This window comes from Sturnus vulgaris, chromosome 2 (assembly GCF_052056855.1).
Source record: "Sturnus vulgaris isolate bStuVul1 chromosome 2, bStuVul1.hap1, whole genome shotgun sequence".
Taxonomy (NCBI): domain Eukaryota; kingdom Metazoa; phylum Chordata; class Aves; order Passeriformes; family Sturnidae; genus Sturnus; species Sturnus vulgaris.
In genome coordinates this window covers 54,288,843-54,315,046 of record NC_142244.1, presented here as the reverse complement: position 1 = coordinate 54,315,046, position 26,204 = coordinate 54,288,843, and the positions used below count along the sequence as shown (strand labels likewise).

At 39.7% G+C, this 26,204-nt stretch overlaps 1 protein-coding gene across 1 annotated transcript in view; it reads right to left on the bottom strand.

Annotated features, from left to right (window-relative positions):
* Nucleotides 1–1,961: 1,961 nt before the first annotated feature.
* The window catches only part of RFXAP (regulatory factor X associated protein), a 47,242-nt gene continuing 22,999 nt past the window's right edge, over nucleotides 1,962–26,204 (bottom strand). The window contains exons 2-5 of the mRNA XM_014895374.2: nucleotides 9,401–9,429; nucleotides 6,638–7,436; nucleotides 4,082–4,189; nucleotides 1,962–2,176 (exon numbers count right to left, since the gene is read on the bottom strand). Of these exons, the coding sequence (XP_014750860.2) occupies nucleotides 2,066–2,176; nucleotides 4,082–4,189; nucleotides 6,638–7,436; nucleotides 9,401–9,429 (1,047 nt within the window). The 3' untranslated portion in view covers nucleotides 1,962–2,065. The remainder of the gene's footprint in view (nucleotides 2,177–4,081; nucleotides 4,190–6,637; nucleotides 7,437–9,400; nucleotides 9,430–26,204) is intronic.

Here is a 26,204-nt window from a genome sequence, read left to right as displayed (position 1 = left end):
CTGAGAAACACATTTTTTGGCAACTTGGTACCTCAGAGAGAATAGAATCAGACAATGGACTCACTTTCAAAACAACCTCATGAACTCTTGGGCAAGGAAACATGGCATTGAGTGGACATCACATCCTTTATCACCTATAAGCCTCTGGAAAGATTGTGTGGTATAACAGACTGCTGAGACTGTGTTGAGTGTTACGTAATGGGGCATGGAAGGATTGGGATGTAAATTTAACAGAAGCCATTTGGCTCATTAACACTAGAGGGTCTATGAACCCCCTTGGTCCTACCCACACAAAACCCCTACACACTGGGGAAGGAGATTAGGTCCCCTTACTATAAAAGGGAAGTGGCTGGGAAAATCAGGGTGGATTTCTCTCCCTACAGGAAAAGGCAAACCCATTTAGGGGATTGTCTTTGCTCAAATACCTGGGTGTACTTGGTAGGTAATGCAGAAGGATGGGGAGACTTGGTGTGTGCTCCAAGATTTAACCTTGGGGAGAAAATAATTTGTGGTGTAAGCTGTATGTTGCAAAAGTAAAGTAGCAAAAATGACATTAACTGATGAAGCAAGAATTTTGTGAGGAATAAGGAGTGGGAGGCACAGGGTCAATGTTGGTGTCCAATAATTAAAGTGTGCTGCTTCTCCTGTCCTGAGCAGCCATCTTGATGGAGTCCAGCCCAAGTCATGGCTTGATTTTGGACATCTGGAGGGATGGAGGATGCTCTCGAGATGGGAAAATAATACCTATCTGAGAAAGGACAGGGGAGAGCAGTTAATTAAAATTTATAAATCTGCATGTCCAGCCAAAATCAACCACCACAGTCCCTCTTCTCTGCTCTGGTGAAAACCCCATCTTGTGGACTGCATGCAGCTCTGGAACTGACAACATAGAAAGGACATCCACCTGTTACAGCAAATCCAGAGATCCAGAGACAAGTTTATTAGAGGGGTGGAAGACCTCTCCTATGAGGAAAGGCTGAAAAAATTGGGGTTGTTCAGCTTGGAAAAGAGATGGCTTCATGACGACCTAATTGCAGCCTTCCATTACCTGAAGGGAGCCAACAGGAAAGATGGGAGAGGGACTTTTTACAAGGGCATGTAGGGACAGGATAAGGGGGAATGGGTTCAAATTGAAAGAGTAGATCTAGCTTAGATATTAGGAAGAAATTCTTTCCTGTGAGGGTAGTCAGGCACTGGAACTGGTTGCTCAGAAAAGCTGGGTACGTATACCCCTTCCCTGGGAAGTGTTCAAGGCCAGAGTGGACAGAGCTCTGAGCAACCTGGTCTTATGAAAGGTGTCCCTGTTCACAGCAGGGGAGTTGGAATCTGATCATCTTTCAAGGTCCCTTCCAACTGTTAAGGAATACATCTGGTGCAAATAGCTGATTTGTAAGCCGCAGACTGAGATGCAAATTGAGCTCTGTGTGGGATCCATGACAGGAGGCAGTGAACTGCCAGCTCTTTGTAAAATAAAAGGCATGAAGGTGAGTGGCTAGCCAGGTGAATGGACACAGGGACACGGCAGGAATGGAAGACTCAGGAAGAAGAGCGAGGATTGCCTTACACTGATGGTATAAAAGCCCAGGACTTCCTTTGTCTGAGATCCCTCCTCGGAGGCACCAGCCCGGGTTGTTTCTGTGTTATTACACTGTTAATAAATTGCTTTATGGAACAAGGTGTCTGAGACCAGTCAAACCAGTATGGGAACCTGGGTTTGACTGCAAGCCGGATGTGCAGGGAATCGAGTGGGGCACCTGCCAGATCACTGCAGCTACCCGTACTGAAGGAGCTTTGGTCCCAGAAGTTAGTCTCTGGCACTGGGAGAGTGACTGTCAGAGAGTCTCATGAATGGTCATAACACAACCCAGGCCATTCTATGATTTGTTCACAAGTTTGCAGACATCCAAACAGCTCAAAACCTCAAAAGTGCAAACAATAAACAAAAACGTAACAACAGCAACTTCCATTTTTGTTTAAACATTGAGATTCTTTGTATTTATACAAAATACAGATTCTGTCCCTCCTTCAGCACCAGACTCATCTGAAGATCATTGATCTTTCCTCATTACCCAGGTGCTCCTTGAAACTGTTGCTGCCTTTGTTCCAAAGCTTGTTGACTTAACAGTTGCTGTTGTTTCTGTAGAAACTGCACTACTTCTGGGCTTCTGAGTAGGGACTGAAAGAGAGAGAAAGTGAACTTTACTTTACAAAACGAACATATGTTAAGTATCTACCATAGTAATATTTTTCCATTACATGCATTTGCACATTACCTACTGCTGTTACTTATTATCACAAAAACTCTGTAAATATAGCAAACGAGTAATCTATTGACATACTAAAACAAAAACATCTTTCAATTGTGCTTCAGTTCTACAGCTGTGCTTTAATCGAGCTAATTTCTACATTTCCCACTGAAGATAGCTCAAAAACAGTTTAATAAATTAATAAAATACTGTAATCCTGTAGCAAAGCTCATGTGTCATGAGTCATGAGGTCAGAGTTCAAGCATCAGAACTATGCCTATAGCACATTATTTTAGTTTTAGGTAGTCCTGTGAGGAGCAGGGAGTTGGACTCAATGATCCTTGTGGGTCCCTTCCAATGCAAGATACTCTGTGATTTTCACTGACTGTCCAGAATTTCCCAACATTTCAAAACAGCAGTCCATCCACAGGGAGTGAGTTAAAAAACTCCTCTGCATTCAATCAAAAGACAAAAGTATCTAAAAGTATTTGCATCTGGCTCCTGGCCTGAGTAGTTGCAGTCTGTAACAACTCTGCTTCTTCACTCTTATTCCTGTACAGTGGCAGCACAAGTGATTGTAAGGTCAAATGGCAAATCAGGCTGGGAAGTGATCCTTCCAAAAATAAGTAGAGAAAAAGGGTTATTTTTCAGCGGAATGAATTTCCTAGATGCTTGCTCATTATCCATAGTCACTTCAGTGATATAACTAAAGAGGTATTGCAACTGCAAGTCAGAGGAGAAAGAAGCAAGAACCAGATCAAGGAGAATCTGAATTTTAGGAGTGCTGAAAGGAATCCTGAGTTCTTAAAGAGCCTTGACATAATAAGTGCAAAAACTCTGAACATCTACTAAAAGAGCTTCTTGTTGATGTACTTCTATAAAAAGTAATGTTTCATTCATAAGATACCTTTCAAATTTAATTAAAAGCCACATCAGTACAAACAGCCAGAAAAGGGGACAGCAAGCCAGTAAGCGGTGCATGAAGAACAAGAGGTAATATGAAAACTACTCCATAGTTCATTACTTTTTTTCATAAAAACTGAAAAGCTATGAATACTCCCCTGAGTTTTAGACACAATCACTAGAAAAGTGCTGTCATTATGAAAGAATTTTCAAGTAATACATCTAGGTAGTTGTATACTTAAGACTGACCTGATGTTTCTTTTAAGGCTTTCCAAATTTCTGAACAAGCACTACAGCACTATATAACAAGGATTGTTATATTGTGTTGAAAAAAAGCTTTTGAAGAACAGGGACTGCAAAAACATGCAACAAAGAAAGTAGTAATGAAGAAGCCTGAACAAACTGTAGGTACTGAATGATTTCCCTGCACTGGGCTTAACTTGTTAAAGGAGAAACTAGTGTTTAAAAAACTTATGAGACAAGCCATTCACGCAGTCTGCAAATATAAATCACACTGTTTGCTTAGAGGTTGCTTTATCAACACACATACACACAACTTTAAGTTTGATATAATATATCTGCAACTTCTAAAACGCACCATAGTAAAGCTTACATCAGACCTAAAGTCCATGCATTGCTCTACCTAAGGCTTTGGTTTAACAAGCTAAAAACATCTCAGTTATACTGTAGGCACTATTTACCCTAAAGAAACCACCCCATATGTTATTACCAAAACTTCAGATGATTAAATTCAGTTATCCCAGTATTCTTCACAGAGAAGCTGAAGCACACATCTCTGAAGCATGTTTCAAATTTGAAAATATGCCCATGCAGTGCATGCTTATTAGACTGATTTTCTTTTTTCACAATGGTGACAAGTAAACACTGTCATACTGCCTTTGAGTTCAAAACCTCTGGAACACAAGACTTACCAGCCTCTTTTTATTCAATACTTGTTCTAAAAGAGTAGGTCTTGCTGGGCGATCTCCAATGGATCCTGTTCTCTGCTTTGAAACAGACGCTGAACCTTCAACACTATCCTGCACATGGCAGAAAAAAAAAACCAAAAAACGGGAGGTCAGAATATAAGCTCTGATACAGTGATACACAGAAAATCCCAAGAGTAAAGAACATTTGCCTCCTTAATATGCAGAAGAAAGTAACAGCACAGGAATGGATATCTATCTATTCAAGACCTGGCCTCTTCTTTCCACCTCCTTTCACTATTTCACCAGCAAGAGTGAAGCAATGCAGGTGGTTAGTCTTCTACACTGCAAAATTAGACAGGCAACTAGGGCTAGTTAATGGCTTCAGTTTATTTGATTACATTTCTTAAAAATGAAGTAATTCACAACAGGTCAGCCTCCAGCTTCTGAAAACGAATTATATTTACCATTTGTAATTGGGCAGGAATGACAACAATCCTTGTAGCAACAAAACAGAACATACTTGAGAACACTATGATGAACTTGCGAAAGGCCACAGGCTTTTTTTTTTTTCCACCAAGTTTATTCTTTATTCCTGTACAATCAACAGTCATCTGAATTAGATATACTAAAACTACATGGCTCTACAATCTACTCTAAGGAAAACATGAAAGGTTTGGAGAATTTCAACCAATGTTGAATCCTGTGTGTATTACACTCAAACCTTACTGACGCTTCCATTTACCTGAAAGGGTGCAAAAGCAGGAAGAACAAAAAACTACCCCAGTACCTTTCACTTTTACCCTGTCAGCAGAAGTGAAAAATGAAACTTCTACTAGGAACTTCTACTGAAAATGGCCTTAATAAACACCACTGCAAAAACAAAGTAATTTCAATAGTAAACACACTGCTTTCTTGCAAGTTCAGGCCCTAATTTCCTTACATTCAAGGCAACATGCACTTGCACAAACCAGGAAAAGAAAACTCACCCTCTGCCAGCATGCAAGAATAACTGTTTCATGCTACAAATCAAAAAGTTTTAACCCACCACTACATTAAAAGAAGCATTTTTACCTTTCTCCCATACTGTCCCTTTTTCAGAACTAGCACAAGTATTTGTGTAGGCACATCATGAATCAAGCGGGATGAATTATCAGGGAAGGAAGTGAGAAGAGGGAATGTCATGCTGGTATTATAAATCTAGAATTCATTCTCCTCTTTAATAATGTGTGCATTCTCTTACCTCATTGAAAAAAGAAGTAGCTACTAGAATTAAAAAATGCTCACAAAACAACAAGGATGAAAAAAGTGTGTAACTTTTTCCTTGGAAACGAACATGCTATGCCTTTTCAATGTCAGAAGGAAAAAACTAAGAGGCGAGCCTTCCAAGTATCAGAAACACAAGAGGAATTGTTCTAATGTAACTACTACCTGGCAGATTAGGTTGACACCAACAAGATTCAAAAACAAGGTGAGTATTCACACCAGGCAGCAGAACTGAAGAAACTACCAGAATGCAACAGAGGCTCAAAGCTTACATGGGTTTAACAAAAATCCAAAACACGATAACACGTATCACTTATAGTTACAGAATACATCAGGAAAACCTCAGCAAGTCCTTTGAACTGAAAGAGAACGTGACAGAATATTCCCTAGCAGCATCAAGTACGCTCCCCTTTTCTAAAGCACCTGCCTCATGGCTTTTAGACATGCAAAAGAAGATTCTTTCATGTGACACCCAGTATGGCTACTATCATATTTACACGAAGAAAAATAGAAACAGGAAAAGATTTTGTTGGTCCGTTTGCAGTTAGATCAGTTCCCAGTCACACGACTCCAGACACAGCTGTGATGACATAAAACGGCTGCTTTTAGCAGGAGTGCCAGGTAAGATTTTTTTTTTTTTTCTGGCAATCACTGTTTTACACCTGTCCCTTTGAGCACAAACCATCAGCACCTTCAAGTTTAAAACTATTTCGCTTTTTCTGTCTCATCTAAATACAAGTTGAACGTTACCATCAGTTTTCCCACTGACAGGAATTCCCCATCTAAACACTACACATAAGCTTATGCAAGTTAAGTATGAACTAGCAGCGCTCGAAATATTTACCGGTTATTTAATATAAGAGTAATAACCAAAAAAGCGTCTTGAGGAACCTACACTACTGATTTTTATACATTTGATACTCAGTGGCCTCTGTGACTTTAAAATCCCACACTTCAGCACCAGCTGAGAAACAAGTCTGACATCTCTCTCAGATCTACACTTGCCTACCGCGGGAAAAAAAAAGCCATGCTGCAAGCGAAGCATCTCCTAGGGATATTTCTTTTCCCGGAATCTTTTGGTATAACTGTAAGCTTCTACAATTTACGTCAGAGCCGAAAACAAACGGAGTTTGCCCTCGCAAACAGGAGGAAGAGCGAGCTGCAGGCCGGCCCTAGATTTCTTCCCATTCCTCTGGCCGTGTGACAGAGCCCGGCCTTCCAGGGAAGCCCCGACTGGCAGGGACCAGGCGGCACCCGAGGGTGGCCCGGCCGCGGCCTCGCCGCCCCCCGCCTCACCTCGGCCCGCGGGCCGCCCCCCGCGGCCGTCGCCCCGCCGGCCCCCAGGGCCTGGTCGCTCTTCTTGCGCTTGTACTTGTCCTTGTAGATCTTGTTGCGGTGCCGCTTGCACATCCAGGGCTTGCGCTGCTTCACCACCTGCGTGGTGGTCTCGCTGCAGCCCTCGTACGTGCAGCTCTTGCACTCGCCGCCCGCCGCCGCCTCGCCGCTCGCAGCCCCCGGCGCCGCCGCCTCCTCCTCCTCCAGCTCCTCCAGGCTGGCCGTGCTCTCGCCGCCCGCCGCCTCGGCCTCCTCCTCCACCACCTCGATCTCGCCGGAGGTTCCCAGCTCGTAGAACACCATCAGGCCGCCGCTAGCGGAGGGCGGCAGCTGCGGGTCGGCGCTCGGCTGCAGCACCACCCCCCCCGCCCCCTCCTCCTCGCCGACCGGCTGCATGACAAACAGCGTCAGCTGCTGCTGCTGCTGCGGTGGCGGCGAGGAGGAGGAAGAAGCGGAGGAGGTGGGAGCGGCGGTCGGGCTGCCCTGCAGGGCGGCGGTGCCGTGCCGTGCCCGGCCCGGCCCGGCCAGGCCCGGCCGGTCCCTGAGAGCGCCGCTCCCGCGCCTCCGCCGCGCCGCGCACGCGCCCCGGCCGCGCTCGGGGGAGGGGCCCCGGTAATGGCGGCCCCGCCCCTGGGGCGCCGTGAGGGGATTTGCGGCAGCGCTGTCCTGGAGCCTTTGTGGCCGTGTTAGAGCCGCCGGTGCCGTTTGCGCACGCACGGCAGATGCTCGTGGTCGAAAGGAGCGATGAAAGTCAGGGGGGCTGCAAGCGATCAGAAAGTTTTATTAGTATATTGCACGCTTGGCGTGGGAATTGGTTTGTTAGTCCCTGACCTAGTGTGTGAGACACAGCAGTGGGTTGGCGGTGAAGGGAAAGAGAGAAAAGATGAATTAAAGAAGGGGGTGAGAGGTCAGAGAGAGGAAAAGAAAAGAAGAAAATTTAAAAAGGAGAGAAAAGAGTAGAGAAAAAAGAGGTGCTGCCCAGGCTTGGAGGGCGGTACCTTTCATGGACAGGTTTCTAGCTTTCTATGCGAATTAACCATCGTGCGCAGTCTGTTCTTTCACATCTTTTGGGAAACAGCTCAGAGGGCTTCGAGGGACTTGGATGTTGTTGATCTCTATCCACAGTCCATGCCCACATCTTGCCCTCATTCCTGTGTTTGTGTGATACTCCAGGAACTACAGGAAGGCTGTTTGTCCTGGAAAAGTGCTGCCCTCCCTCCGCATGGCCCCTGTCTCCAGCCACATCTTGTTCTTTCTCACAGAGTGTTGACACCAGCAGTCCTTGTCTGTTAGTGCAAAGAATCCTTGGTTGGCTCTATGCCTATCCAGCTATCGGTTTTTGAGACACACACATTATTCCCGTTATTTTCTGGGATTCTACGCCCTGTCAGCCTGCTCAGCCTCCTGTCCTGCTGTGGTCGTGTGATGGCTGTCCGGACCCAAGCTTTCCTACCACTGATCTTCACAAGTGCTGTCTCTAGGCTGTACTTGGATCCTTGTTCTTCATCCACTGTCACTTGAGAGTGCACATAAAGGGATGCAGTTTGGCTTCTCCCACTTCTCCTTTTTGTTGCCTCTAGTGACAGCCCATGTGCTGTCAGCATGCTGCTCCTTGCCCCTTCTTCCTTTGGGTATCAATTCTCTCCTTGGGTTACTTCTGCATGGCTGCAGAGAAGTCACACTGACTTCCATCTCCTTGATCACCTGCTGTTGCCCCCCCTTTATTTGTCTTACCTCCTTACTTTCATTGCACTCAGCAGCTCATCCCATATTAAAGGGCACTGCTGACTCCACCCTGGCAATTACAGCGGCTCCCTTTTCCTGTCACTAAGATAAATGATTATGCTGTTGGCAGTTGTAGCCATTCTGTTTCACCTCGATCTTGTCATAACACACTTCTCTCTCATTTGTCAAAATAGTTAATGATGGGTATGGTCCTAGAAAAATCGCAGTGAACTGAGTAACTGTCCTCATTGCCTTTGACCAAACAGTCAAGGGTGAGATGACCTCCAGCTCCAGGGTTTAAACTGGAATTACAGACTATTTTTGTCAGTGAAGACTTACTTTCCCCACAGCTGCTTCAATGTCTTTCATCTCTCTTACAGTCAAGCTGGGACAACTTGCCAGAAGCTTTCTTTAGGACTCATCCTTGACCTATGTCGGTAGTGAAACCTACAAAAATTACACGTAGCCTTGTTTCCCTCCTGTTTCTTGACTATTTTGATGCCATCACAAAATGTTTGGGGTGGTTTTTTTTCACATTATAGGTCCATTGAAGTAATTTTAGTTTATTTCTTTTGCTTTAAATGCATCTTGAAAGAATGTCTTCCTAAAATTCTAAGTTCTCCTGACATTAATTAAAATAAAAATCCAAAGTAATAATGAATCAAAATAAATCACATTTTTCTCCAGCCACACTCCCTGCATATATACATATGATAACTAATAAAAAGAAACAGGGAACTGATAACCTTTAAATTTTAGGAAGAAGAGTTGTTTGGGCCCTTCATCCACTTCTGTGAAGCCTCACTGAGACAGCAGGGTTTGGCATGGGCCAGTCTGACCAGCAGACCAAAGCCTACATGAGAAAATTATTCATGGTGTTGAGGTTTCCAACCAAATGCTCTGCTGAAAACTCCCTCTCTTGTAGAATAAGTTGAATTCTACCTTAGACACTCTGGTTACACATGGGGATTTCATTGGAGACTATGCCTGGAAGCGTACTTCAGCTCCATGGTTCTCATTTTCCTCTTCTGAAAAGCAAAGAGCAACAAAAAGCCACAGAAAATTAACAGTACATTACAAAGATATTGAAGGGATTAATTAATTAGCAAATCAATTTGATATTTACTGAGTCGATTACTGTACTGGAATGTGAAGTATTCTCCAGATTTTTTTACCCCAGAACCTTGTAATCTGCTTGCTTGAGAGCATAGAAAAATACAAAGGTAGTAAATTACTGACATCTAACAAAGCAAGTCCTTCTTAAAAAGGTGCCACTTATGTTCTCTTACTCTTTTCTGCCTGGTTTGCTCAGAAAAGAGATACACTCTGATAGAAAAGAAATCAAAAAAAGCAGTTGTTTCCTTGGGCTGCTCTTCTGTAAATCTGGCTGTTGGAGAAGGAAGGTCATTCTTGGAAAATTTTATCACCAGTCTGTCTGTCATTACTATCCAGCCAGGTGCAGTCGCATCATGTTTTGTATTCCCAGGTGCAATTAAAAAGAGAGGACAAATAAAATTATTGAAATAATTTAATTTACTAAAATATAAGTTCATTTGTCCTTAGGCTGACATCTCTAAATAAATATTTAAATAGATTCTCTGATTTTCTGCTGTCTCTTCATTTGAGTTGGTGAAATAGTTAATTTTAATGTTCTAGATTTCTGTACTAGTTTTTAATTATCTCAGAAACAACATGTTTTAAAAACAGATACAGGTTAAGATTCAGGAAGGTAATAATCGTTGAAGAAGTTGATTTGTCCTGCTTACAAACCAAGATAGTGCTAATGATTATAGCTGAAGTAATATTTTCAAGTTGTTACAGTTACTTTAGCACTCTCCTATAAGGGATTATATTAATTTTGTTCAGTTAATATCTGTATATCTATCTATCTATCTGTCTGTCTGTCTGTCTATCTAATCTTTTAATCTATCTTTTACACAGAAATGCATTTGCCTTTATCATGTGCTGTAAGAGCACAGGCCATACTAAGAACTGCTGTGGGACAAGGGACTCTGAAATTCATACATCCAGTGTTGTGATATCCCTACAAACATAATTTAAATGCAGAGTATCTTGTAACCTTACTGCTACTGGTTATCTGTCATAAAATTAACAGCTCAATTCAAGGAGAGCATTTGGGTTTTTAAAACAGAAATTAGTAGTACTTGAAAGATAAACAGGAATGAATGAAGACTGCTGCAGGAAGTTGAGAACTAATAGTTTTAAAAATACATCTCTTTAGAAACACATTGTTTGATGAGGGAATCCAAATGCAAGTACATAGTCAAGAGAGATTTTTCTGCTTTGTTGTACCTTGTACTGGTTAGCCAACTCCCCATTTATTCTTCCTACTTGCTCTTGATGTTCAATCCAAATTGCACAGTGATACAGTCATGGAAAGATTCAAAACCTCAAAAGTCTGAAAACAAATCTGCCTTCAAAGGAAGGTGAAGTGCAGAGTGATCAAATGTGTTCATTGATATGCCCAGGTGCCAATGAGTGCTGAAGTTTTACCACAAATAGCAGGGCAAAGGAGTTTAAGCTACTGTAATCAGTCTGTTAAAGCTTGTTTTCAGGTAAGTGTACAAAAAATTTGATGCCAATTTCATCAAATCTGATAATCATCTCTCTTTGCACTGTTCAAGTATACAAAATGAGTGTAATCAGAAACTCATTAAGCTTTATGAATTACAGACAAAATTATTTTTGCAATCATAGAAATAAAAAACCTAACTAAATGGAAGTTTGGTTTGCATTATGATATGTATTCTGGTTTTAGTATATATATGACAAAAATGGCCATTAGAAATAGGTTTCTTTCCCCAGGCCCCTCTCATTTTACATGGTTACTTTTGTCCCATGACAATAGATAAATTAAATAGGTATGCTGAAAGAAAATCTCCCCCTCCATGTATTTACATGTAATTAGATATAAATAAATCAGCTTTTTAATAAAATTAACATTCACACGATAGTAAAACCAATCAAAAGTAGACATGAATGAAAGTGTGCAGGACAGATGTTAGACTATACCTTGAACCTCACACTGGGCAGTTATTAGCCCCTGTTCTCTCCACAGCTTTAGTTACTGGAATACTACTAAATTTCAAAACAGTGTTTCTTTGATGTTCTTTTAAATTTCTGAAGTAAAACTTAACTGCAGCCCCTTTTGTTAGTCTAGGTGATTTCCATTCACAGTGAATGGATAGTATTTATTGCTTTTAGACTCTGGGTAGGATCCATGTAATTCTGGATGTTGTCTCACCATGCGAGCCAATATCCTTGGATGTGTCCTGAGCTGTCTCCTAGTCTATGTGAGTTGTTATATATGCCTTCGTTGTATGGAACAGTGAGCACCTGGGCAGAGTTCAGCATTGCTAATTCTAATTATTACTGTTTCACAGGTTGATTCCCTTTCAATCTAAATCATTGAATTCAGGCCTACTTTAAAATAATGTTTTCCTCCTTAGAGCCAAGAAACCATGAATAACAGAAAATTGCTTACTGTGGAAAATGTAAGTATAGTCATTATGCTTAATGAAGCAGTAAATATAAAAAATGGGATAAATTTGTAAAAATGAAAAAAGAGAAGCAGTGAGCTCAGTTGTAGACTATGAAACATCCTCTTTCAGTAGAAGTAGAGAGAGCTTTGCTTATTAAGAAAGTTAAAACTAGATGGAAGCAAAGCTCTAGGTAAGGGAAGCAATCCTCTCCTGGCAGGGAAATATGTCAGATTAACTCTGTCCATTGCCAACAGCTGTGGCTGCCAAATACAAGCAACTCATACCTGTGTCTGAATGTCAGTATATTTTCCTTCCTATCTTATAACAATTGATAACATTGATCATGTGTTCTGGCCTTCATGCTGACATTCATAGAATAACAGAACGGTTTGTGTTGGAAGGGACCTGACAGATAATCTAGTTCTATCTTCTCTGCCATGGAAAGAGACACGTTCCTCTAGACCAGATTGCTCAAAACCCCATCCAATCTTGGCCTTGAACATTTCCAGGGATGGGGCATCCACAAGTTCTCTGGGCAACCTGTACCAGTATCTCACCACCTTTATGGTGGGAACCCCAGAGCTGGATGCAGCACTTTAGGTGGAGTCCTACAAGAGTGGAGTAGAGAGGCAGAATTCCCTCCCTTGACCTGATGGCCAACTCCCTTTTGGTGCAACCCAGGATATGATTGACTTTCTGGGCTGTGAGCAAACACTGCCAGGTCCTGTTGAGCTTCTCCACAGGGAGTCTGTTTCATGATCTGAGGGAGTCACACCTTGGGGTCACTCACCAAAGTATTCACAAGTTGAGTTCTGAGTAATCATTTATCTCTTTAATCAAGCAGTGAAGTATCTTCTGTATAGTTCTCATAAATATGAGAATGCATGGCATTTCAAGCAAAAGTTGGAAGACTTACTTCTGGCATAGTTATCTGGACAGAAAAATTTATATTTTTATTATCTTTTATATTTAAATATTGTGGCTTAATGCCACACATTTCTCACATATAAGTGTTATCAAAGGTGTCTAGTTTTTCTGAAAGATGTATTTCACACTTTAGAATCCCCTTAGTGGAAAGGATGCCTCTAACCTATTAACAGGAATTCCTTTTTGAACTAGAGCTATTTTTGCACACTTTTCTAGCATTTTGTTGAAGCTGTGAAATAGCAGCTTTGTCATTTACCCAGTCATGGAGGCTTTTCCGTTTTGTTTTTCAATATCAAATGTGTGTGTGGGAGGAGATGTTATTTGATTTGCTCTGTTTAAGCCACCATTCTTTAAAGAGCAAGAGAATCATAATCACGTTTTCTTCTTTGTACTGCAGTGATGTAGAGGGCACCCACAAAGGCAAGGTCAGAGGCATAGAGTGTTCCTGGCACAGGAAAGTCAAGATGCCCTGGTTTATGAAATTGCATAGTAAGAACTATCAGTAAATAAGATTTGTTGGCTCCTCATGTATATGCTTTCCTAGACAACTCTTATTTTCCTTTACAGAAAGTCAGAGAGAAAGGAGTCCAATTCATGGCATATCAAATGTTTTGTTATATTCTGCTCAATAACTTATTCCTGTTCTCTTTGAAATGCTTGGCAAATACAGGTACAAAGGAAGTTCATATGTAGAGACTCTATTATGACCAGATTCATCAGATTATCAGAGACTGAAAGGAATTGATTTTTGCAGGATAGAGGGGAAGGAGTTATCCCTCTACAGGGCTGAAGCATGGCTTGATCCTCAGTAAATCATGTATCTGTGCCTAAGAAGCTATTTATTCTTTCCTTTCTCAGACTGACATTAAAAGACTTTATTTAGGTACTGGAATAACATTTTCTAGACAAGTGTGCTGTCTTTGTACTGTGTGCATACAGCTATTCTGCCTTTCCTCTTGGCAAACAAGAACATGTGTAATTTGGATCTGAGTGCTGGCCCTGAAGCATCCATGATCAACAGCCTGTTGGAACGCCCTGGGGGACCCAGCTGTTTTCAAAGCCATTCTATTAAAGCTGGATGTTTAAACAGTTTAATTTTGGAGGAGTCAGGACCCAGACTTCCAACTACATCAAGCTGGTTCCAAGTACAGGAGCCTCAAACCAGCTTTCAGGAAGCTCAAAAGGGATTCATTAATGGGCCATTAGCACACGGCTTAGTCATTAGCTTGTATCTTCTAATTACAATTGCCTTTATGCTATTTCTCTTTCAGACATATAGGGACAGTTCCTTGGTTAGTTACCAGATTCCCTGGGACTGCTATTTCACATGAAACATTTTTCTTAAACATTTAATTTCTTAGTCCTATCATGCAACATCACCTCAAGCATTTGTATTGATCTACTGTCATTTTAGCATTCTGGCATTGCAGCTACTTGATGCACGCATTTCTGGAGGCGTCACACACTTGTACTTAAGCATCAAAATTTCTAGGGAAAAGAGCTCTTCCATGTATTTTTACAGGAGGTTTTTGTGAACCCAGAAGTCCCTGGTGTCTCCATTTGGCTGAGGCACATCTGTTTCTTCATAATTTTTTATGCATTCCTGCCAGAAGGATTAATGTTGTAATCCTCAGGCTGAAATTCTCCCAGTTGGGGTCAATGGCTTTTATTATTCAGGAGACATTCTGACCTTGTCCAGATACTGGTTATTGTTTTAGAAGTGGCTATTGGCATGCAGAAAAAGAGAAGTTAGTTTGGTCACTGCAGACTTAATAGTTATGCTGAGAAATGCTACCGGTTGCATATTCTGGTACAGGAATGTTAGTGAAGATTATGTCCCTTTGTACATTGGAGACAGTCACCTTCAGATACAGAATTTTTGCAAGAAAAGACCAATGTTCATGGAGCTTTGTAAAGGAGTTACTATGTTATAACACTCAGAGGAGACAATCTCATTAAAGAAGCAGGGCACAATTTTCCCTTTTGAACTATGCTGTGGATTTTCTGTAACTCTCTTCAGTACAGGAAAATCAAAGTGTTGGGGCTGCAGTGATGGAGTTCTGTGTAATGTTTTTTATGAATTGACAATAGGTGATAACATTATGAATGATACGGAGTAACTTGCAGAAAAGTAGGATTCCTCACTTCCCAAGGGCCACAAGTAATGTCCTAGAGGAGAAAATGTTGAGTCTGCAAGCCTGCCTTAGAAACCAGAGAAATTCATAGATAACTGTATGGGAAACATGGGAAAAGTGCTAAGGGTTCTTGGCATATTAAATATTGAGAGATATTAAGAAGCATCCTCCATGAGGAGTTGGTGTGTGTGATTGTGAAGTTGGTTTTCTGTTCAAAATAGATGGCAACTTGTAGGCTTATTGAATTGTTAGCATTCAACATCCTTTTTTGTGTTTTGTAAACATAGTGTCATAGTGGTCTGTGCCACACAAACTGTTGAATAGTGTTTGGAAGGGAAAAATGTGCAACCTAGACTTTCTGTCCTCTGCTCTCCATTTCCTAGACTTGTGCATCCTATATAGAGCTAGGCATTTAAAGTTTTGAAAGCACAGTAGGAAGCATAAAATGCAATTTGAATATTCTCAAACTATTAAAACATTTTGTTTAGTTCTCCATATATTGACTTAAGGATAATTATGACTTATCCTCTTTACAACAGAATATTTTACATAAAAAATTCTCACTACTTCTAAATGTTCCTCTTTATATTGCAACTCTTGAACGATCCTTGCACTGCAACTCTTAAACAATTTTTTGTAATAAAGAAAATTGTTCCCATGGCATTATTTTCTTATTATAAATTATTCTTCACACAACAGCTTTAGTGCAGACAGTCTTATTCCAAGTAATTTTTAAAAGTTGACTAAGGATCAGGTACTTCTCACTCAACTGCTTTTTATCAATAAAGAATTATAATCATGTTTAGAAACATGTCAGAATCTGAAAACTGTAAATTTATTCCTCTTTGCTTCTCTTTGGCACTTGCATTTGATCAAGAATTTTCTCTTTTTTTTATACTGAAATGAGGAGGATCAGTAGGTTTGGACCAGTGCTCTGAGGATAAAACTAACTGACATTCTGCAGTGTGCAGAGTATAGATCTACAGATGCAGATTTTGGATTTGAGCAGTGGGGGTGAAAAATGCCAATGCTGTGCTTTATATAACAAACACAAGGTGGAAGTTTAAATCATTGTGCTCCTCTGAAACTGCCTGTATTACAAAAGATTTTTGTAGAGAATCTAGATGTTACAGTCTACCCTTTTTTCTCTTTTAAATAGGCACTATTGATTTGATTGTTTTCAAAACAGTATGAACAAAGTGAGTATATGTCTACATATACTTGTTAACTGTCTAGTGTGAGGAATGTCTGATTGAAAAATCTGGCTCTGATTTAAAGCCTTAACAGTCACACTGAAATCAGTAAGAACAAAGTCAACCCTTCCAATTTCCACACAGTTGCACAAATGCTACTCAAAGCTGAATTTGGGCCTACAAGCTGTTTAATTGTTGACAGTCTTTTCTACAACTCAAGCCTTACTCTCAAGGAAGTTACAATGCTGTTACTCAGGCAATGTCTGGAAGATCCATATTTCTTGTGGAAAAAAAAGAAGCATTGAACAAAAATAAGTCACGACTCCTGACTGCAGTAGGATCCCCAAAGGCTAATAACTTATTTCACTGTGTTTAGTCCTCCTAGTTGCCTCATGACCTGGATTTCTTGTTACAATAATATGTCAGATGTTTGCAATTGCATGACCAATTGCAACTGAGTTTGGCCTATTTCCACCAGCAAGTCAAGCATCAGACTTGAGCTTGTATGTAGTGTCCTTAATTTCTTGATAGCCTGCTGACAGGCAAGACAGCCTGCACGACTTTGTGTATTAATGTAATCCACGAGAATTGCTCTTTAACCCATGTCTAGCCTTGTTGGCCTTATCTGCTTCTTTACTCCCACATAATAAAGTGATTGTACTTAAAGTAATGGTCTTTTGGACGTGTCCTAGTCAGGCAAATCAACACAACTTTTGATCTTTGAACAGTTTATAACAAATACATCATCCTATTACATTTAAAGCACAGAATACCAAGGGAGGGTTTAGACTGCCAGTGCTAGAACATTATTACACCTTCTAAAAATTAGAGATAGTAATTTACTAACATGGGGGATACTAAATGCCAGATTATGATAAAGAAGAATTAATCACAGAGCAGAAAATCAGGGAGCCAGTAATCAAGACTATTGCAGTCACTGTGGGAAAAAAATTACCCTTAACAGTAATTGTCAAAACACATGCTACACATAATGATGCACATCACGTGTATAGGAGTTAACTTTAAAACAGGAAAAAAATGTGAGCAAAATAGTTTAGGAAAAAGAAATAGAGAATAGTTTAGCTATCAGAAGATTTTATTAGATGATTAAAAAAGAGAGCTCCAACCTATCAGAAGGGACAGCTTTAGCTTAGAGCCAATCTTGACCCAGTAATGAAGCCAGGGTAGGCCTTGTGAATACTAAATTATATGTAATGAAAAATAGATAAGGAGGCATATATGATCATGAAATGTAGAAAAATGATATCATCACATAGAAAAAAATGAGAATCTGAAGATTTTTAGAAAATGTATTCTTCCTAGGCCTGCTGTTAAATGGAGATGATAAAGTTATTATGAAGGAAAAAAAATAGAGGCTTAACAAATTTCTGTCAATTCATTGAAAATATACCATGCTTTTTTTCCGTCAAAAAAGAAAATCAAAAGTGTTTTCCAGTTCTCTAGCAACTTATGGGCATATTGAACAACTGCAAAAGAAAACATTTTTTAAGTCTACAGTCCTATATAATTTGTACCCAGAGATCTGAGGAACTGGTTGAAATTCCCTTCCAATAAATCTTGGATTACCATGGCTATTCCAGGAGGCAGGAAGACTATCAATGCTGCAGCAGTATTCCAAAGGCCAGGATGATGGCTCAAAGCAATATATACTGGTTACCCTGATGTAAGTCACAGATATATATAAATCTTCAGTAGTGAAGACTTGACATGAATCATAACTATTAAAGAGTTGGATATCAAATACAGAGTAAGTGCCAATGAAGTTTCTTTTTCATTGGAAATACAACTTTTAAAGTTGAGTCTGGTTTTAGTTTTGTTTTTTAATTGTATTGTTAAGGTAGTGTGTGTTTGAGAAAAGTACAAAATGTAAGCTATTAAGGCTTTGTCAAGTAATTTGGCAATATATCAGTGCATTCTGATTAATATCAGTATTGTACACAAACAGTAAAGGAACAGTAAGAAAATAGTGTGGAAAGTGATTTTTAAACAGATTCCAGTCATGAATTGTCTACACAGGATCATAACTGATTATGAACTTTTTTAGCAGAATTTTACATAGAGTAGTAGTAATCCTGATATTTTTCAACATTTGAATTAATTATGTGAAAGTAAATACAAGGAACTGATGAAATTTTAAGACTGTATGAAGATACATGGTATGGTAAATTACAATGAGGCTGTGGCTATGTCCCTGCCAACCTCAAAACATGTACTTTGCCACAGTAAAAAAAACCTAAGAACATGAAATTCAGACAAAGCTGACAGAAGGGTGAAGTTTTACTGCAAGAACATTGTTCAAAAAATTATTTAAAGGTCATGACATGCTAACATTTCACCAAACACTCTTACTGTCATGTTCAGGTAAAAATGTTGCTTTCAGTACTCACACTTAGGGAGACAAGCTCATTTTCCTTTAGAACACTGGTGAAACTACATTATGAAACAAGATTAACAAAACACACGAGCTTTTCTGTTTTAAAATTAATTTATAGAAATTTAATATATGTAAAAAACCAATCAAACAAATAAAACCAAACACCCCCCACCCCTTTACAGCCAAGATTTAAGAGTAAAATATAAGTTCACTCAAAAAAAAACCCCAAAAAAACCCCCAAAAAACTTGACCCATGACATAACATCAATATAAGTAGGTTTTTGAAGATAAAATAATAGTTAAATTAACTGTTAATTAAGTGAATTAAGTTGAATTAAATAGGGAAAACCTCAGGAGAAAAAAAACCAAAAAAACAAACAAAAGCCAATCAACCAAAAAACCCCCACTATTTTATGGAAACTAAAGTCATGCAGATTCAAATGGAACATTAGGCTCAAATTTTTGAGAGTGAATTTGATTAATGGCTGGATTCAAGCTGATCAGCTGATAACAGCTGATAAGGGCTGGATTCTCCAACTTTCTGGTTTTTTGATTCAAGTCTAGCTAAATTGCTGGAAAATGTATTTAGCCAACCACAAGATAACACAATGAAAGGGGAACTGTGTGATACATCTCTGAAATGGCCTGTGAAATACTAGAGATTCAAATTGGATGATCTAATACCCACTTCTCATGGTAAACTCTGTAAACCTCCTTCAGTCAACTAAAGGGACTATAAAATTTACTTTTGAAAGTACTCAGGCTATTAATATCAAAAGACTGTAGATCTCAGTCCTACTAGCTAGAACAGGTTGTAAAACTGCTGTGTAAATATACTGATCAAACCAAATCTAGTGGGAAGACGTTCTGCAGAGATTTCTTTTCCTTTCACTCCATTTTTGGAAAGAAACATTCCTCTCTTATGTGAAGTGTTTTCCTCACTGTAACAAAGGAGAAACTTGTCTCTTCCCACCTCTTCCCTTATATTACCCCTGTAGCTTTCCCTGCCTGTATTCACTCACAGGAATTCCCTTTTGCAGGACAATGGTCAGCACCACTACCTGTGATGTGCTTGTCCCTGGAGCATTGAGAAAAGCAGAGATGGGATGTTGACAGCTGGATATTTCCTTAGCTGTGGAGACAGGCTCCATGATTTTGTAGCAGTGATGCTCTTCTGTGCAACTACTAGGGCTTTCCAAAAGGTTTTATAATTTCTTCACACTGGACAACAGTTTGGGAATTTGTATCTGCTCTTGTATGAATTAGATGGATCAAAGCATAGCTCATGCAAAACTACAATTCAGATAATGGTGCTACTTCACATTTCAAAAGAAGCCCAGCAAAGAAAGGCCTGGTAGCTTTATATACAACCAATTATGCATCTGAAACCGTCCAACCTGGATGATCTTACAAAGAGGAACATTTTCTTATAGAGAAGTTGCTGCTGTAGTGACTGCTTATCAGGCTGAGACCACAGCAATACAGTCAGGGTGAAGGACAGGTTTGCAGATTATGTGGGAACAATAGAAGAGACAGGCAACATTTTTTGCCTCTATCTTCCTAAGACCTAGACAACCCCATGATGCTGCTGGTTCTGGTGGCCCTCACCATGGAAGGACAAAGCAATCTCACAGCAAAGGTCACTTTCTGAAGCTTTTTATACTTTAAGTTCCTTTCCCTCCTAAAATAGCATTTCATCTTGCTCTTCCCATGTGTATGCCAATAGGCAGGCTTCCCAGCAGAAAGGCTTGGCTGAGGCATTTATAGCTGGCAGAAATCAGGAAGTGTCATGTACATTGACATAATTCTCTGTACCATGCAGAGTGTCATTTCTACTCTTCAGAGCTATTCTGTGACTTCTGGCCCATGGGAAAGGAATTAGACAAAATTCTATTTCTGAATATTCTTGGCCTGGGTTTTCCCATTAAAGATTTTGTATGAAAGCTAATTATTTTCTAGTCTCACTATCTGATAACAGTCCATACTGGCATCCATCTAAAGAAATTAATATGTTCCAAAATTAAAGATTAAAAGTTTCTAGCTTGAGGAAAACTGTTTTTGCAGCTCTAGCTGTGAATGTTTGAGGTTATTTGCAGAAAAGACACCTGTACTTCACAGAGAAGAGAGAGGGAGGAGAAGAGAGGGATGAGGTATGAACCATCAAGAAAAATTTCTTGAAAAGAAAATGTGTTAGGTTCCTATTCTTATGTGGGTGAGGTATGTTTTACCTACTGGATCATGTTCTGTCTGGTACTTACCCAGAAATTCCTGTGACACGGAGATTGTCTCTGCCATTTGCCGTGCTGCACCTACCAAAAGTCCCAGAATCATCAACTGACATTGCCAAGAATCATCACAAGAAAATGGCATAAGCTAAAATTATCTAAATAAGCCAAAAGCCTGTTTAACAGGCTAAATTAGTTAAAGCCAAAGACATACAGGCGAAAACCTCTTTGTTAAATGCCTGAATGAAAAAAAGTCTAAGAAATCAACCTTCCTCACTGCTCTCGGAACAAAATAATAAAATAATCAATTAGATAAATTAAAATGTTAAAATAGGAAGGGACCATTGCTCTCCTGATGAGTAAAGTTTGCTTCTCTCAGAGACTATGGTGTCAGGAAGTAAACTACAGTGCAGTAAGGAAGGAGGACTATTCACAACCCCTATATGACCAGAAACTCCACTAAGGATCATTCCATTCTGTAGGATTAGTTTTCTTTCTTTCCCCCCATTCTTACAAAGTCTGGAGAGCTGTTACTGAAATACCAAACTCTAGTCTTGATTTGGAATTAACTTATCTTCTTGATTCAAAGATAAAGGATTTGGATTTGTCTTCAGACAACTTCAGGAGATTCTCTAGTGAATTGAAATGTTCCAAATTTCCTGAGAAAGTGATGCTTGACATAGCAAGTGCCACATGATGCTGGTGGAGCTGTGATAGATTAGTTTGGTGAGTCTAAATGTAGAATGATATGTGAACAAGTGAATGTACTTTTAAAAGTTTTACGTTTTTTCCATTTTCTCTGCAACAGATCTGTTCCATAGATAAGGCCCAAGAACTAGAAGTGTCTCTTCGGCATCAGCATCTCTGAATGGCTTCAGTAAATCAAGCTGAACCTGAGACTGAAAATGTTATGGATCACTCATACCTAGTTTTTCATCAGCCCTCTCTCCTTTAGCATCTTTTTCCTTTTTTGTTCATTCACAACAGACACATTTTTTCAAATGTATCTTTTCCCTGTTTTCTTATGTGTGCCGTAAAAGTCTCTCTAAATCTCTGATAGCATGACCATGGCACTTCTGATTTTGCTGTCGTTCAGTTGATGCTAACCTGTCTCTGTTCTTTACATATTCATTTTCTTGTTTTCCCTGATTAAAATTCTGCCTGTCATGGCTCAAACGTCAAACCCTAATTACTTGTCAAAGCCATGCAAATTCTGAGAAGATGTCTCCTCACAGTGCAGTTCTCCAAACAGTGCCTTGTGTTTGTGTTGACTCCAACCAAATCTGTATGGAAAACACTGAACTCAGAGAATTACTCTAGCATTCAAAACCTTTTGCTGAATCAAAATTAAATCCATCTTGATAATTGTAATTATAAAATATGAAAGCATTTCCTCCCAAATAATGGAATTGGAACTCCTCCCAAACTTGAAATTGCTGAAGGCATCTCCTTCTGGGGTGGTAGTTGACATTGTCAGGGAGCAGTAGCCTCAGAAGCCAATTAGCCAAGCTAATGATCCTTAGGAGGCTGTCCTCTCTGAGACCTGTAGAATCTTAATCTTATGGTCCAGTGAGTCTTGAAATACTGCTCAAATGCTGGCCTCTTGGAAATGTCATAGCCCTTCCACAAAGCAGTAAATGCTGTCAAGGAAATCATAAGGTTAATCAAAACTTTATTTCTAATAAAACCTCTCATTTAAGACAGTTCCTCAGGGGTCAGTAAGAGGCATGAGTTATGAGCATATGTATGACTTCTTTGCACCTCTAGCATCTTTGCTGCTCTTGCATTTTTTATCCCAGCATCAGTTCATTGGTGCTAAGGAATAATCTAGGCTATTTTCTTATTATTTTTCTAATATTTTTCTATTATTTTTTTCTGTTTGCAAGAAAAAAGCAGCTAATGTATTAAAAATCATTAGCACAGCAATGGCAAACAAAAAAGAGAATAATAGGTGTGCCTCTTGGAGGTGCTCAGTACAGTTCTCGTTCTATCTCAAGGGTGATGACAAAACTGGAAGAGGCACAGAGATAAGGGATAAGGAAAATCAAAGGTATGGAACTGTTGTGTAATAAACAGATAAGTTGAATAGACTGGCTGAGAGACAACTGAGAGGGTAGAATGGTCTGTGAAAACAAGTGGCTAGAAAACACAATTATACATTTTTATTGTAAACTGTTCCATCCAATATAAAAGCAAGAGACCGTCAAATGACACAAGCAGATGACTAGATAAAAGCAAACAAAAGAGGTGAATTTTCATACAAGATTCAGTCAAGCTGTGAAAAGTTTCCCTGCAGAAAGTTGTGGTTGCTACAAGTTTACATAATTCAAAGAGCGACTGGACAATTTTATGAAAGAAAACTTCAGCCATAGTATAGTGGTACTATACATAACGGTGAACATGTTTATATGTTTAAAATATCCATTGTGTACACCACAATTGTATTAAACAATTGCATAAGACTGTACTAATATACATAGTGACAATATCCCTGGCTCAGGAAGTCCTCAACTGATTGTTTGCTGGATGATTGCCATGAGAACATTTGGAGGAAGCACTACTGTGACTGTACTGTTCTTATTGCCTTCATCAAGTATGCTAACCACTCTTCTCCTGGGGATTGCTGTTGTTTTCTTCCCTTTTTTTTTCCACTGAAGAGAAAACTAGCCTTACTGAATTCAGTGCCACAATCTGCTCTATAAAGTGTTTCACCAAACATCCCTTAGCTAGGGGATATTACCATCTGCTCCTGGCACCTTTGAAGTTTGGCTGCTGTCATGGGCACAGGATTGACCAAAATGTTGCTCCACTCCACTGGATGTTGTTTTTGTCAGCAAATGGGAGGAAAGGGAATCAAGAAGTGAGTTTCCTAGGGTTTTGTCTACCACTTGTATTCAGATTCTGTGATTTCCAGAAGCACCAGTCTTATTACCAGTTGTTGGATATTAGCAATTACTTATGGGAAATGCTTCTGGGAAAAAGACAGTTATTGCCAAGAGGAACATAGCTACACTGAGGCCAAATGTGCCACATACCAAGTGCTACCTGTGACAAACAGTACAGTAACACCTTTGAAAGGCTAAATCCTGGACTAATTGGATCCTTCTGACTCTTCTGGCCAATTTCATATTCTTAAATAACATGAGGAAAATATTCTTCCTGGTGATACTGTAGTTTCTTCTTAAGCTGTCTCTTTCATAGTAACATTTGTAGAAGATTTCATTCAGATTCATAGCTAAATATCCTAGTGAATATGAGGCTTATGAGACATGTGCCTTGAAAAGGCTGCTGTGTTGGTTCAGAAAGGGCATTGTGGTTATTGTAGACAGCAGCTTGCAGCCTGTCTGGCCATGATTCCATATCTATTTACAGCTGGATCAGCAAGGAATAGACTCCAGACTTGTGTCTGTAAACTAGGCTTGAGTCCACAGCTCCAGATCCACAGCAGGAGACTTGATTAAATCCCAGGGGTCTTGAATTAGCCACAATCAGAGTAATCAGTGGAGCTCACTGTAGTTAAAAAAAAATATAACACAATATCAGTACTCATACCTTTTTTTTTTTCCCCAGTGACTGGAGAGGAATAAGAACAACAAAACAGCTAATGCCCTGGGTGCTATGAAGGTGGTACTGGGAAATTGTGCTAAAACGGGTACTTCTGGCCTCCTAATACCTCCATCTGATTTATAAAATCATATCAAGAAAAAACTTCCTTGCAATATTTTGCAGTTTTTTGAAGCATACAACTAGAACGAAATTGTCACTATAAATTCTTCCATCTGCTCCCTTTGGCTACAGGTACAAGACTGTCAATTCACCGTACACAAAAAGAAGCCTGGGGCCAAATTCTCTGTTGGCATAACTCCACATAAGTCTTGGACTTGATCTTCCCATGAAGAACTGATTCAGAAAAATTCAGTGGCAAAACAAAAGAAAAATTAAAATAGTAGTATATGACCATCTATTCTCATAGCTCATAGAATCAGATAAAAGATCTCAGGGTACTGTTTGTAACAGATTTCTGAGGCAAATAACTTCAAGAACTAAACACTAACAAAGTACTGAAGCAGTAGGCCATGCTTATTTCTATATGCAATAAGGAATGCTTGGCATCGTATCTGTAGCAGATGCTGGATGCATTGTCATAGAATTTTAATACTTGGCCATCCCTTTTTGCACGTTACTGTTCTTGCCATCAGAAACACATTTGATCTCTATTAATCAGTCTGTGAAATGTTTTGGAATAAAAGATGGACAAGTGGACCTGATGGGATTTGTAGGTTTTGGTGCCATATCTAATATAGAAATATTTTGGAAGAGGAAAATGGGGCCTCTGTTGTTTTTTGGTCTTCAAGTCTATTGTGTTTGTAAACTGTAGTATGAGAAGATTTTCTTTCACTAAAACAATTTGAAGAGGAGGTTATCATTGTTACAGGAAAGTCTACAGAGAGTTTAAAAGCAAAGACGTTTAAGTGGAATTTGAGGTGGAAACATCCCTCCCCAAATGTCACATTCCACATGGGGTACCTTAAGACCTGAGGGTCTTGAATGAAGTAAGGTGCAGCTGTGTTCACAGTAGGCAAAATATTTTCATTTATGGTTGCTGTTGTCTCACCTGAAAAACTTGAAACATAATAGGCTGAGAGAGTTGTGCCTGTTTAGTCTGAAGAAGGCTCTGGGGAGAGCTCACCACAGCCTTCCAGTACCTGATGGGAGCTTATAAAGAAGAGAAATGTGACTTTTTACACAGGCAGATTGGTAGGACGAGGGGGAACATTTTTAAACTAAAAGAGGAGACATTGACATCAGATGTTAGGAAGAAATTTTTTACTGTGAGGATAGTGAGGCACTGGAACAGGTTGCTCAGAGAGGTTGTGGATGGCCCAAGCCTGGAAATGTTCAAGGTCAGGCTGGATTGGGCCTTGGGCAACCTGATCTAGTGAGTGGCATCCCTGCCCATGGGGAGCAGGGTGGAACTTGGTGATGTTTAAAGTCCCTTCCAGCACAAGCCTTTCTATGTTTCTCTAGAACTACATGGCAAATAATACTAGCATCCAAAAGAGCATTTCTATATAAACACTGTCCTATATCATTGACCTGTTATTATCAGTTACAGTAAATATTAGCAGCGTCTAAAGCATAGGTGAGCCTTGAGTCTCTAAGAGCCATTTGTAAGAAAGAGCAGAACATACGAAAATTCCAGAATAACCATTCTGTGTTCAACTGCTGGTATTGGAATTACAAGTGTGTACTATAAACTGCAGATTCCTGTTTGGCTTCTAGCACTTGATTTTCCTGCATGGGGATGTAGACATGTGAATTTTTGAATGGCCTATGCTGGTAAGACTTAGCCATCAAGGCAGGATGAAAGGATGAGAGAAAATGGCCTTAAGTTGTACCAGAGGAGGTTCGTATTAGAGATTAC